The sequence below is a fragment of the Wolffia australiana genome, chromosome 4 (genome assembly GCF_029677425.1).
Source record: "Wolffia australiana isolate 7733 chromosome 4, ASM2967742v1".
Lineage (NCBI taxonomy): Eukaryota > Viridiplantae > Streptophyta > Magnoliopsida > Alismatales > Araceae > Wolffia > Wolffia australiana.
Window position 1 is genome coordinate 7,625,148 of NC_135838.1, and position 14,998 is coordinate 7,640,145.

A 14,998-nucleotide genomic window follows, 5' to 3' on the forward strand; every position below is an offset into this window, starting at 1 on the left:
ACCTAAATTCTTAAGATGCTGGTGATAATGTCTTAAGCCCCCAGTGACCCTTCCATAACTCAAAGGATTATATTTCACCATGATCATGCATTCTTTTCCTTACATCAACCATGTTGAAAACTTAGGAACATGGAGAGCTGTCCTTCTGATGCGCCACTGGTAGAATACCATAATGAGATAAGTAGAGAGAGAAGAAGATAATATCTCTATGTACATGTTTTTACTAGGACTCCCTTTTGTCATTTCGCAATTTCTCTCAGTGACATTTCTTCTTATTTTGGTATGGGTTGGGGGCACCATCACTTGAACTTCATGCTCAGCTTTATGAGGGAAGCTATTGGGGGTTAATGGATGGATTCAGCATGTAACCACTAGCCCTCTAACACCTACATTTAAGCTAAAAATTAAAAAAATAAATTCCCAATAACCTAATGATTTGACTTCAAGCTCCCATAGAATTCTCCCCTTTAGTTTCTAAAAAATTCTGCACACCTGGAATTATATACTTTTCATATGTAGTAAAACTGTTTGACTTCTAGAAGTCAAGAAGGTTTAGTTAAAAATGTACATAATATGCAGAAAGGGATATTCATATAATGCTTAGGAATTATTATTAACCTGATATAGTCATGATTAGATGTCAATATATAATTCATGGAATTCTAAGCACATCAATCATTTAATGAATGGTGAATTGGTATTTATAATGATATAAAGTTACACAAGGTATGTATGATAAATATAATATATTTATAGTGTTGTGAATATAAGTCAATATAAAGTGAAAGATATAATAATTATTTGTCAATAGAACAGTACAATATTAGGTGATACTTATAGATATTTAAAAAGGCTGAATAGTTTATCTAATATAGATAACCAGTACTTAAAAAATAAAGTATTTTTTATTTCTGCATTCACATAAATATACATACTATTCTTTATGTATATTTATATGTACATATAAGAGATGTTCATGCTTAAAAGAAAACAAGAGATATCATAAACATGGATGAAGAAGTGTTCATCCTTAGAAAAAAAAGGTGTTACCCATGGAAGTTGCAAGTATTAAAGAAACTAAAGCTTGAGTCGATAGCTTGCTGTTGATGTTCTTGATAATTTTTAATGAAATTTTACAAAAAATAATAAGGTTTCATCATTTGAGGGGGAGCCTTTGTTGGACATGTTCTAAGTTATTCATGTAACTGCTTTCAATAGAGGATATATGCCTTGAACATGGTGAATAAGAACCTAATGAATGATCCAGAGAGATTCTGTGATTTTACTTTAACTTTATTTACAGAAGAATGAGGGGATCAAAACTATGGTCAAACCTGACCTTATTTTTTTCATATCTTCCTTGTTTTCCTCATTTCTTCAGGTTTTAATATCTTCATAGGACTGACTGATGTAATGCTGATAACCAACTGACAACAGTCTTCTCGAACGAGAAAACCGAATGCAGCCTCTTGTCTGAAGAACACTTTCCCCCTTGCTGATGATCTTAATCACACAAGCTTTGCCCCTTCGTCCCCCTTTGATCTACTTCACCATCCTCTATTTGCCTTAACTTCCACGAAGATAATGATGCCTCTATCTTCCCCTCTCAACCTTTTTCCCTCTTTGTAAGGCGTCACGACCATTAAAGTCAACATGACTTTCCTCCTGTTGGCTCCTGTTTTCATTTCTGTCCATGTAAGCTTGACTTTCGTCATATTGGTTCATTGTCTCTGTCGTCCAATCTTTAACTTCTTCGGATATGAACCTGGATCTAGGCTCGTATCGGAAGGAGGGTAGAGGACGAGGCGAGATAGAAGTTCCCGGGGTAGAGAGGAGAAATGGGAATGATCTGAGGAAGGGTCGAACGGATGGGGCAGGGATCGATCAGGGACGAGCCTCCTGAAGACACAGTGAGGTAGAGACAATCATGAGGGCCGGGGATCATTAAGGTAGAGAGGTAGACCAGACCTAGACAAGGAGAGGGGAGACAAGAAGACTTTACTTCAATCTACTTCTTCTTGGCCGCCCTTCAGAGGGCACCCCTATTTAAAGGAAATACATAATAGCCAGATGACTGAAATGCCCATGTGGGCTAACATGACGAAACTACTCCTAGATAGGTTGAGGATCCTATCATCTTCACATATATTTTCCATGGGAGCATAACACAACTGTCAGCTTCCATCAAGCTGCAATGGGTTTTAGAGGACAATAAAAAAAATTAGTCATCAGCTGCAGACTCTGAGTTGAACCATTGGTGCATTGGTCAATAATCCAAACACTACATGAAGATATGCTCATATTCATGGGCATAGCTCAAGTCTCAAACAATACAGTAAAATTTAATGAAACAAGAATCGGTCAAAAATCATAGCTTCTCTACAATTTAGAAAATGGAGATCATTTTCCTCTTACAAAAAACGCGTTTTTGCCGACAAGTCCAAAGCTAAGAAACTGTTGAAGTGGAGTTATGGATGCTCATTGACAGACGTCGAACTTTGCAGGCATTGGCATCTATTGTGGGCTTTGGCTTGGGATTTTTCTGCGTGATGGACTCTGGCCCGGGCTCGGCGCCTCTGCTGAAGTTTCTTCTTTACCACCATCTATTAATTTTCCTGCTTTGCTAACAGCCAAAATTAGCTCAAGCTGCTTTCTCTGTTGTTCCTGCAAAGTATCTCGCCAGAGTCAATGATACGGCGAATAACAAAATGAAAATTCCTGCCCCATATGTGTAAATTAGCTCATTCGTTTCTTTCAAATTTTTGGGTAAAATTTTTGGGAACTAATCATGGAAAATAATGATACGGTCACTCACTACCAAGAGAATTATAAAGATGACGAAAGGAGGTAATTGCTGTTGCAGCATAAATTTGGACTTCATTGGCAGAGAACTCGAACTTTCATCAATGCAATAACAGCGAAAATGTACATGGATGTCTTTGATCTAAAGAGGAAATGTTCTTGCGATTACTAATGAAACATCTAAAATGTGGAATCAACAAAAACAGAAGGAAGAATCGTCTCTCATCAAAGTAATGACTAAGTAAACCCCCGCCTATTAAAAAGAAACAGTTAAAGAAGTGGGGTGAAGAACAACGCGATAATTTAATATTTGTTTTCACGATTAATTTTATTCTAAAATTAAAAAAACTCACCTGCATTGCAATGCATATATCTAAAAAATGGAATGAATACAAATAGCAGAAAATTTCATCTAAAACATCACCTTATTGAAGAAAGATTGCATCACATTAACTAACGTAGAAACCTCCGCCAATCAAAAGAAACACTTAAGGAAGTGGGTAAAGAAGAACGCAAGAATATAATGTATTTGATGCCATGAATAATCATATTTTTTAATAAATAAAAACACCCACCTGCATTGCGAGCAACACCTTCTGAATTTCGCCAAGCTCCTTTTCAAGAATATCCTCTCGCATAGCCAGCGCCCTGGTGGCCTCTGAGTTCTTTTGAGCCAAAGCTGCTGTCTACACGTTTGAAATGTGGATTTTCTTTCATTTGACCACCATCATCAGATAGTAAAAGGCAGGTAAACGGAATAGCTAGCGTAAACTCACGCATGATTGGATGGTGCAACTTAGATATGAAAGAAGAGAAACGAAGTCTTATTTCTTGCTGTGGTTACTAGAGCTGACAACCATTTGCGCACGCAGGTTCATGTGGAAGAGGAAAGTCCCTTTAAAAGTGCATATTTTTAGTTTGTTGCTACATAAAGGGAGATTTATGATGCGAAACTTCAGGAAGCGACGAATGTATTCTGTGCACAGGAAGCGAAGAAGACTGCTCTCATGTGTTCTTCGAGTGCCATCGGCTTGGGTTTTTTGGAACTACTAGAACACTCCATGGATGGATGTTAGTTCAAATGGTGCCTTCTGGGCCTCTCAGGTGAGAGGCGGAATGTGAAGGCTACTAGCGCTGCTATGAATCACCTGGCTGCTTCATAATGAGAATTTTTCAAGGGAAGGATGGCCTCGGCGGACGGCCGTGTCCAGAATGCAGAGTTTTGTTTCAAGCTGATTTAGAAGGGCTTGAATGGTGTGGGGGGCAGTTTTATCCTCCTTGTAATTCTTGTTTCTATCTCTATAGTATCGAGTGGAACACCCATGTTTGGTGATCTTCATTTTTTTCTTTCAAAAAAAATGGCTGTGGTTTCTCTTTCTTCCTTTCATTTATTTTCCAATATAAGTACATAGAGAGAGAGAGAGAGAGACAAAGGTAACAAAGGCTTCTGCTCCGGCGTTTTGTTTCTTAGTGTGTCGAGTTAGAACATCCAAAACTCATTATGAATGAGGGACTGGCTTCCTTGTCTCTCTCTTTATATTTGTAGAAGGCCCTATATCCTTCATTCTCTTTTTTTTCTCCTAGAGAAAGAATGAGGGATTGGCTTCCTTGTCTCTCTCTTTATATTTGTAGAAGGCACTATATCCTTCTTTCTCTTTTTTTCTTCTAAGAGAGGGAAAGAAGGAGACAAGGAATGGCGGATGTCTTTCTGTTGCTGAGAGTTTCTCTCCCTTCTCCCTAATTTTTCCTACTAAGATCACAGAGAGAGAGAGAAGGAACTAAGGCCTCCGCTCATTCTCTCGCCTCTTCAGGAATCGTAAATCACAACAGAAAGAGGCAATGAAGGATTAAGCTCCCTCTCCCTCTCTCTCTCTCTCTCTCTCTCTCTCTCTCTCTCTCTCTCTCTCTCCACACATGTCTAAAGCCCTCCATTATTTTTTATTCTCAGGACATGTCAAGACAGAGAAACAATTGACGGGTTTTTTGAAACCTTATAAAAGAAGCTAAAAAACACAGGCATTTCCAACCCCAGTTACTCAAGAAAATGGGCTCAAAGAACAAGAATTTTTATTTTTTTTTGAAAGAACAAAGAACAAGAATTTTGCAGTCCCGTAGCAGAAAAAAGATCGTTTCGCTCACCAGAAATGCATGAGAACAAGAATAATGTAGATTCATAACAAATAATATTGTTTTTCGACGGAAAACCAAAAATATTACCTCGGAAATCGGATCTTTCAATGTCCTCCGTGTAACCCTGAACCTGATTCCAAGTTTCTCGAGTTGTCTAGTGAGTGCATGAATGATCCCCGTCGACCGGCGGAGATCTTCCTCGACTTTCTCAATCCGGTCAATTAAATTGAAGCTCGCCCCATTTTCCCGGCAAAATCTCTGCCACTGCCGCCGTCGAATCATCCGCCCAGCAACCACCGCCCCAACAAGTAGCACAAATTGGCTCACAATCATCGCATTCCCCAAACCAGACTGGAAGATCTTGATCCGGCCATTAAAAACCAAGTTTAAAACTCCACCGATCGCCAGCAAAACAGACGGCACGATACACAACGTCTCCACGAAAACCAAACCGTCATCGAAGCTACCCAGATCCGATCTTTGCCCCCTTTCGACCCCATCGTCCTCTTCACCTGAAATTCATCAAAATTAACCTTCGATCACATCGAAAATTCCCAAAATTTCGCAAATTGGGAATACCAAGGTGGTAAACTACCGTAGGAGAAGACTCTAATTCGCCAGATTGACCGATTTCGTCTTAGAATGCACCAGGATTGGCTTCGGTGGATGTCTCTGCTTGAGAAAGAGAGGCGTGTGGGCCGCCGCCCGAAGAGGGAGATGGGGCAGGATGAAGAACACCATCGATTCGACAGTGCACTCCTGCTAAGCCCAGCTGTGCCCGCCATTGATTTACATGAGAGTTGGTGAAAGAAGATGAACTTGACGAAGAGAGGAACCGACTGTGGACTGTGAACAAAGTCTTTATAGTTGGGCCACCAGCCCATTTAGGATATATATGTATTAATGTGCATATATATATATATATATATATATATATATATATATATATATATATATATATATATATATATAAAGAGAGAGAGAGAGAGAGAGAGAGAGAGAGATTTGTACACATGTTTGATTATGTCATCCATCTTTCTAGGGATATATTAAGACATCCATGGCTATGGGATAGGGAACGGCACATCTGGGACGTGACGGGACGGATGACGATCCGTGATGGACAGTGACATGACGAAAGTTTCCTCACGTCACTGTCCCATCACACATTCGAGGATTCCCAAAAAATCCATAATGTTTGCATCACTGTCATGATTTGCGGCGTCCCTGTCACGTCCCCATCACTGGACGGTGTCACCATCACGTGTGATGGGAAAAACAACCATGCGGAGGAGAAAGAATTGGAGGGGCATATCTCCAATTATCTTTGGACGGCATCCTTTTGCGTGTGCGAATTAATGCAGGAACTTTCCTGCAAAATGCCAAGAAATTGAGCTGGTGACACCACGTGGCGAAATCTTGGCTGTCGAAAAGTTTAAATCTAACAATTTTTAAGCTTTTTTGGTCATTTTTAAAAATCCGTCACTGCCGTCATCCGTGGCGGCCGTCCCGTCATGTCACTCGTCCGAGGCCCCCCTCACCATCGCGTCACCGTCACGCCCACTTCGTCATCCGTCACTGTCACCGTCACGGGCCCCTAATTTTGTCACCGTCACGCCCACTTCGTCATCCGTCACTGTCACCGTCACGGGCCCCTAATTTTGTCACCGTCACCGTCACATCATCCATCACGTTGCCGTCACCGTGACGTGTGACGTGATGGATGACGACTGTCGTTCCCTAGTATGGGGTTGTACATTATTATGAAAGATGATGGGTTTTGTCATTGTATTTGTAGGGATAGTGATCGATAGCATTTCTTATCGTATTGATTGGATCATCCATAGTATTATGCATGTCATCCTCTGTGGACAATGTGATGAGGATGTTTTCGTCATTGTTGTCTTGTCACAGGCAAATGATGAAGATGATGCTGAATGGTCATCCCAACTGGTCATCTTGTAATTTAAATTGTGGAGAGTGGCAAGAATATGATGAGTTGGCATCGTCATTTATATCCACATGTGAATGATAATGATAGTGTCATCATCATTGTCATTGTCATCGTCATACTACAGAAAAACAATGGTGGGGATGCTATAGACCCACTGTTATCCCCTCAGCATCATCAACATGGATGACAAATACCATTCGTGGGAGCCCCATACACGGGAGCCTGGCTGCACAAACAAGTCTTCAAGGCAGTGTTGAGGAATGAATTGAGGCAAGCTCTTCATTATAGGTCTTCTTACTCGAGAAGAGAGCTTGATAAGTTCAAAATTGCGTGTTATATTTGTCGTTATTTTAAGGGTTTCTGAACTTAATCAATAATATTTATTTATCGCTTAGTGTTTAAGGGGTCAAACCCTAGGGAGGCGATAGGGAAATTCAAATTTTCTCCAGTTAGGGATTAACCCTCAAGATAAATCAGATATGAATTTTTTTACTCAAGTTATGGAAGAGGCGTATAAATTGCAAGTTCCCTTCTAAACTTTTCCAATTCAACTTTTCTCATTTAGTAGGAGATACAGTCCTGATATTCTTGTGAGCAGTGTTATTAATTGCAGAATTAATTAAAATTGAACCGGGAAGTACCAGAAGTGATTTCAGTTGATAGGAATGAATTTTGCGCAACGAACTAACCGAATTCGACTGAATTTGTGCCTGATTTTGGGGCAAAATGCGGCGTCGAATCGTTGAATTTCCTGTCCAATTTCAGCTCCAAAAGCACTCCAGGCTGCTCTTGAGTCAGCGAGGGAGCTGGGGACTTCTCCTCGCTTTTTATATTTAGAACGACCTCAATTTTTAGTCCCCCCCCCCTTTTTTATCGCCGCGGAATCGGAAGAACACATTCCGATTCCGCGTTGTACGCAGGGCATACAACGTGACGCAACTGGTTCATTTCGATTTTGCATGGCTCCACTCCGTGCGCGACACACACGGAATTACGTACATGCGTGTCACGCACCGACGATGTGAAGACGTCTTCTGATAGGACTGCACCGGCGCTGCATGTGGTGCACGATGTTCGCACGCCCTGCGCCACTTAACACCTTTTTAGCGATTAAACTGGCCCAATAAGGGCCAGTTTCAATAAAAAAATGTTTTTATTAACAAAACAATTATAATAAATTCTAAAAAACATTTATTAATGCCTAAAAATGATTTTATTAATTTCTAAAATTCGTTTTATTTGTTTCTTTTCTTTTTATTTATAGAAATAGATCAATTAAACATTTAATTTATTTTGAAATTCATTTTTAAAACATTTAAAATGTATAAATTGACCTAATTATTCTTCCAAAGTATTGTTTCACATGAAATTCAAGGAAATTCTTCTTTTAACCTAAAAACATGATAACATGCATTAAAAATTAATGTTTTTACGCATTAAAATCCTAAAAAAATATGATAAAACTAACAGTTCATCAACTCTTATTTGCATGTTATCAGAGCTTCTAATTTTTTTCTAGAAGAGTGAATTTTCAATAACTGAACAATGTATCAAGTCATTTCATCATGCTTGGACATTCACCGTCTTCCATCTTGAAAAGCTCAACTTTGGTTATAAGAATAGATAAAGCACGCTATTTTACCTCGGACAATCATAAATTTCATGATATTTTTAGATATAAATTTTGATACATTTTATGTGGTTATCTTCATTAAAATGATTATAAATCCATGTTAGTAATGATGAAAATCATTTATTGCCCATTTAGAAAGAAGTTCTAAATTTTCTTGAATTTATGATACTTTAACATAATTTTCTGACATTAATAAAATACTTTCAGTAGTTAGAAAATATGGATTTAGACTAAGTTAAACATTTTAAGGGATTTATTATATTTTTAAAATGATATTCTGATTTTTTTGGATTTTCCCGTATTTTATGGAATTTTTGGAAGTTAAATTCATAAGGAAAATAATTTTATAAGTAAAAAAATATAAATTTGAATTTATTTAAACATATTTAATGAATGAATTGATTTTTCTGCCCCTAGAAGTTTGTGCCATGCTGGCAATCTGCCATACAATTTGGATGAGAGAGAAAATCGGATGGCTCAAATTGCTCCAAATTGAAACAATGATATCTGATGATCTATAAGGAGTTTCGGGCTAAAAAAATTTTGAGGGTATTTCCACATTCCCTCCTTTATCCATCCACCATCTTGGGTCTAATTGTAGCATAGCCCATCATTGAGAGAAAGGCACCCTTGGAGTTTGTTCCTAATTAAAATTAACAGAGTTATTTGGTCATTCAAAATATCGTTTGGGTCCATTCTTTTACTCCAAGAGTGAAGGATTGAAGGAGTGACATTCAAATGAATAATGGTGAAGAAAGAGCACCATTCAGCTTGTTGGCCATGTGGAGACGAGGTTATCATGATCTTTGTCTTTTTCCAACTCACATCTTCAACCTTCTTCCTAGGTTGTCATCCCCGATATCCTAGGTTTCCACTATCGCAGATGCAAACTCGAACTCCACCACTCAGTGGCGCATATCTTCTTCCATCTCCGTCAAACCAGAAATGGTAAAATCATCATCATTCGCCCTGCCACGCAACTCATTGGCGTGTATTCACCATCATCTCTATTGTAACTAGTGCGGTATCTCTTTTGTCTACTTCACTCCACTCACCTTCATCTCTGTCAACCATCACAGGGTGTTGTGGAAGCACTAGAGAATTTGTATTAATTAGAATTAATTAGTTTATATGTTATAAAAATCTATAAAAGTTCCAAAATTATTCTATAAAATTCCAATATATTAGGTTAAATATAAATAATCTTTTCTAACTTTCCTAGAACTATTTTAAATTACTTTCGGTAGTTTGCTTTTGTTAAATTATATTTGTTTGTTAAAATGTATATAAAAATCCTTAAAAAATTAAATCAAAGATAAAATTCACTTATTTAATTCTTTCTCCTTGTGGATTCGACCCTTGCTCACCTTGTGCTCGTAAGAAAACTGATAAGTTATGTTGCATAAACTAGAAGCATTAAATGAAGTTTTAACCCTAATATCTGGTTTGTCAAACTCTCACTTTTGTCTTGGATGGTACACAGGCTGTCCCACCTTTCTCTATGTGTATAATAATGAGGACGAGGAATATTGTGGTTATTTCTTATAGTTAAAAATTTTGTAACATCTAAAGACAGTAGTCTAGAATAACTTTCTCAAGCCATGCAATCTTTTTTATCAGCATAATCATAGTGCCTATGTGACCTGCCCTATTGTGCTCTAACTCAGTCTATTTGTGCCCTCAATTATTGAGTGAGAGGTGTGGTCTCACTTAGTAATTTAATTTATATGATATTGGTGATTAATTTGAGTTTTCAAAGCACGGTGTAATCCAAAAATGTGCCCCAAGATACATGCTTCACAATCTACCATGTCTATAAAAAAATAAAATGGAGTATATGTTGTCACTCATTGGTGTGTCTACTACTCAGATATGAATAATGTTGGGTTCTACAACCTTCATTCGGATGAAATATAGTGGATTCTTATAGTGAAAGTCTGATAATGGAATCAAAACTACATCTACTAATGATCGATCAAATCACATGGGCATAAAACACATCCATGATTCCTTGGATCCTCGAGTGAGACGTGTTGATATCCTCAAGGGTGCAGCCTCAAGACATATCAACACAATCTTTGGCATGTTTAATCTCCTCCTTTAACTTTAAGAGCCCCATTCATGCTCCAATGTCATCATTATGTCATCTTGATCACATCGAGAATGTAGAGGAGCAAAGGGAAGAAGGAAAAATAAAGGGAAGAGCCCTCACTAATTCTGGACTAGGTAGATTTCATTAAGTTCCTTTCCTTATTTATACGAAGTGGGCATTTTTCTTAACATTTCCAAATTTAAGTATATCTTCTGAAATCCAAAATACCATTTGCATGTGACTTTAGGCCCATGTATCAATGTAGTTAACAATTCCAAGGGCCTAACAACCTTTATTGGCCTTCCAAATTAATTAACTATATCATCATATGGAGTAATTAATGACATATTGATTTAATTCAATCAAATAAGCCGAATCTAAGCCCTTGGTGCGCCAAGCTATAGCTCATACTCTAGAATATACAAAGGCGTATGTATCGACTCACTCATGAAACTTGTATATCATCAATTATCGTGTATGTATAGTCCCTAAAATTACTTAGGAGATCAGTTACGGTGTATGTATACTCCCTAGAATGACTTAGGAGATGGTCAACTATCAAACCCTAATTGGTCATCCAAGTGAGTACTCATGCATTCAAAATTCATCAAAAAATGCTTCTCTGATATTCCACTGCTTTGGCCAAGGCCTTCATTGCACCATCTTCCTTGACATGTCTGTTCTTATACTGAGGGTGGATGATCCCATCTAGCCCACTTCATTGTCTTCGTGAACTTCTTGTTGAACCCAAACTAAGAGTGTGTGCAACTTCATGATTAGGGACTCATAACCTATAGGCAAAGTAAAATCGTCTATCCACAAGATGTTTTTAGTGTCTCATGTCTAAGAGTCACTTACACAACCAAGACATTAATCAGCCCGATTAAAATTTTAGTATAATACCATTCATGAAAATCAATTCATTTTAGTATAATCATCACATGTGCATGATAACACACAAGCTGCCAGCTAGAAATGAACCAGTTCCAATGTGCACAATAAAAACTGATATATGCACAAGCCTATCATTTATAACCAATACCTTCACGTCCATGTGCTTGCCAGGACTCAATATATTGTTGTTGTTTATGGACCTTATGTCATCTTCATTCTCACAATCTATCTACACGGGCTTCCTAATGAACCTTTGACATGAAGTTTCTAAACTACATGCCTTGTGAAGATGCATGGAAATGAGGAATATACTCATCTAAAATTGGAGGTGCTGAGGTTGTCTTTTGATGAGTACTTGATGACAAAAATCTATGAGAGTAAGTAAAAAAGTGTCAGCATATATAAGTCTGATCAGATAATCTCGAGAATCCGAAACGGTGTCAACTAGTGTATAGACATCATATCATTGGTTTCTTCGAAAAATCATATAACCATCTTGACATTCTTCTATTGCATGAATTCAGGATCACTATGATATTTTATTCGACCATACAGTGACAAAAAAGGTCAAGTTGTGTACACATTTTGTTTCAGTTGAGAGCCTAAAACTACTACAACACATGTATTTCCTCATCAATATAAGGGCCCAGTAGTTTTCTTATTTGGTCAGCCTTAAGGATAGGAGATTTGCCAAGGGATAGTTTTACATTGAAAATCTCCCCATAAAATTTGTTTTATAGGACCTTTCTGATAGCCCGAAGGTGCTTAGGTATCAATCTGAATAGATTTTAACTCCAATAAAAAAGTTGTCTTCACCCATATCCTTCACATAAAAATCATCAAATAAGATATATTTGATCTCCAACAAAATTAAATTTAAACTATCATGTAGTATATCATTGACATAGAGGAGCAGTGAATCAGACATCTACTTACCTTAAGGTATTTACATTTATCAATATTTTTTTCTTAAGAACAAAAGTTGTGGCGACTTCAAAAATTTTGAAGCATTATTTCCTCAAATCTTAATTTAGCCCATATATTCATCTATTCAGGTTGCAAACCATGTGACATTTCCATCAAGTTCAAAAATTTTAAGGTCGCATCATGTACACTTTCTCCTTCAACTTACTGTTTAGGAAAACTCATTTGATGTCAATGTAATGTAGGCCAAAAATAAAATGCACTACTAAGGCCATGCCTAATGTAGGTCAAAACGAATAATTTGATGAAACAATAGATATAGTTTCATCATAATCAATCCCTTTCCTCAATGGGACCCATTTTTTGAGAATTCAAGACTTGTATTGTGTCATTGTCTCATCAGGATTAAACATAACCTTGAAACCTACTTACAACAAATAATTTTGTTCCATAAGTGTAAAAATCCATGATTTCATAAACATTTTTGAGATCTATAAATTCAAACTCCTCCTTTATATATAGAAACCAATTATCCAATTTTTCAAAGTTATTGACCTGAAAAATACTAAGTAATTTTACCCTAGACACATATCTACCCCATGTTTATGATATAATATAATTTAGTTGATGGTATTATTTCTCTAGCAATATGCTCTTCCACTTACCTCTTTGCCTTTGCATAGATTCGCATATACTTGAGTTTCCTTTGATATTTTCTCTTGAGATATTTTCTAGGCTGGGACACTTACTCTGAGAGTGCTATATTTTTCTAGAATAATAGTTGGTATGTGTGCATCACTTGAGGAGTGTATGCACCACTATTCCCTATATCGTGATGAGGTTCAATGAAATAATCTGCTAACTCCTCAATGAAAAAGTACTTGATACTATTCTAACTTGTGCAACCCTCTTCTACAATTACAGGCAGACTAGACTAAAATATTCTATATCAGTATTTTTGGGACCATATACATAATAACCTCTAGACCTCGCTAGGTAGCCAACATAATAACCACTAATTTTTCTCGCATAGAGAGATTTTCATTTTGATCATCCTCAGATCATTGATCACATATGGTGTGATCAATGATCTGACGATGATTCCCACAAAAAAATAAAATATGAATCATAAAAGACCTTCAAAACAAAAATAAAAATATGGATGATCAAATCTCCTACTGTGAAGTCAAATCCCCAATCGTTGTGCCTCCTCAAATGAGTTTAACAAGACGCACAAGTGTCTGGACTATAGATGCATCCACATATTCATCAACATGTAAAAATTAATCATTTTTTGTACGATAAGCACCATCATCAATCTAAGATGTATCTTCTCGCCATTCTAGTTGCATCAGAGGGGACCCCAAGGAAATACTTGCATGTGTATATTTTTTGGGGACTTCTATCATTTCATAAATAAATATATTTTTTTTAATCACTCAATATTAAGTTTATTCAATGACATCTGATAACCCTCTTGCTTGCGAGCCTCTTGGTGCACATACCAATCAAGTTAATAACACCAAAATATCAAAAAAATTATTATCTAACACAATTAGTTAACAAAATCAAACATAATATATTAATTACTCACACAAATCAATTTAACTCAACTGATGGGTTGAGTGCTAACACATGAGAAGCCAAGATACACCATGCACTCCACACAGTAAAAAGGATTACACCAACTGTTACAGGGATCTTTTTGTCATCAATTATCATGCATTTATAATCCCTCATGGCTTAGGGTATTGTCTGCTATCAAATTCATTATACTTGCTACTCAATCACCTTCATGGACTTTTTGTTTCATTTAAGCAAAAAATTGTTTTGAATCATTTGATCATTACTCAAAGCTCATAGCCACAACATACACATTCATCCATAACATATATTTGGAGTGTCAAGTCTAATGACCACTTACACAACTGTGCAATGAAACAATTGATTGATATTTAGGTATAAAACCATCCAAGAAATCATTTTGAATCAATTTAATAACTTATTTCCCTCAGGACCACTTACTATATATTTGCAGTTTATTCACACAAATGGTCATGGAATAATCTGAACAGGAATATATAATGCTATTTTATGGGATATTTTTTATATCATTCTGGAATGACATATGAATATGAATATTTGGGATATTTGTTTAAAGATAACTAATAACTATCATATCACATATCCTTGGAATTTATTGTAACCATTTCAGATGCATTGTTGAATGAGATGCAGAGTGTTTGGTTGTCCATGTGACATATATAAATCCATAAACCCCAAATATGCATGTAACTTTAACAAGGTCTGTCACCAATCCTTAATGCATAAGTAGTTTTAACAACAGACTTTTTAGGAATCTTATTTGTCATATACAATTTTACCCGACTATTTCTTAGACAATGATGCCTTCCAAATCATGTAGTCCTTCTCGTAATAACTATTTCCCCAAGATATGACACTTCAGGTTTTGTATGTTTGATGCATGGTTCTTGGTCTTCAAATTTTTAGATTATTGGATCTCTTCATTATGAACTGAAATATTTATGGTACTCACATTGGACTTAAC

The 14,998-nt window shown here is 36.7% G+C and overlaps 1 protein-coding gene across 1 annotated transcript; it reads right to left on the reverse strand.

Annotated features, from left to right (window-relative positions):
- Positions 1–2,242: 2,242 nt before the first annotated feature.
- LOC144701792 (uncharacterized) lies at positions 2,243–5,773 on the reverse strand. Its single transcript, XM_078573557.1, has 4 exons — positions 5,528–5,773; positions 5,020–5,444; positions 3,378–3,488; positions 2,243–2,664 (listed from the first exon to the last, which is right to left on the reverse strand). The coding sequence occupies exons 1-4, from the start codon at positions 5,715–5,717 to the stop codon at positions 2,515–2,517; spliced, it is 876 nt and encodes a 291-aa protein (XP_078429683.1). The 5' UTR covers positions 5,718–5,773; the 3' UTR covers positions 2,243–2,514.
- Positions 5,774–14,998: the final 9,225 nt, after the last annotated feature.

Excerpts from the sequence above, each read along its gene's own strand:
- LOC144701792 (XM_078573557.1), bottom strand. The coding sequence starts at position 5,717 with ATGGCGGGCACAGCTGGGCTTAGCAGGAGTGCACTGTCGAATCGATGG. Across the intron at positions 5,445-5,527 it reads AATTAGAGTCTTCTCCTACG|GTGAAGAGGACGATGGGGTC; the intron begins GTAGTTTACCAC and ends GATGAATTTCAG. Across the intron at positions 2,665-3,377 it reads AGGTGTTGCTCGCAATGCAG|GAACAACAGAGAAAGCAGCT; the intron begins GTGGGTGTTTTT and ends GATACTTTGCAG.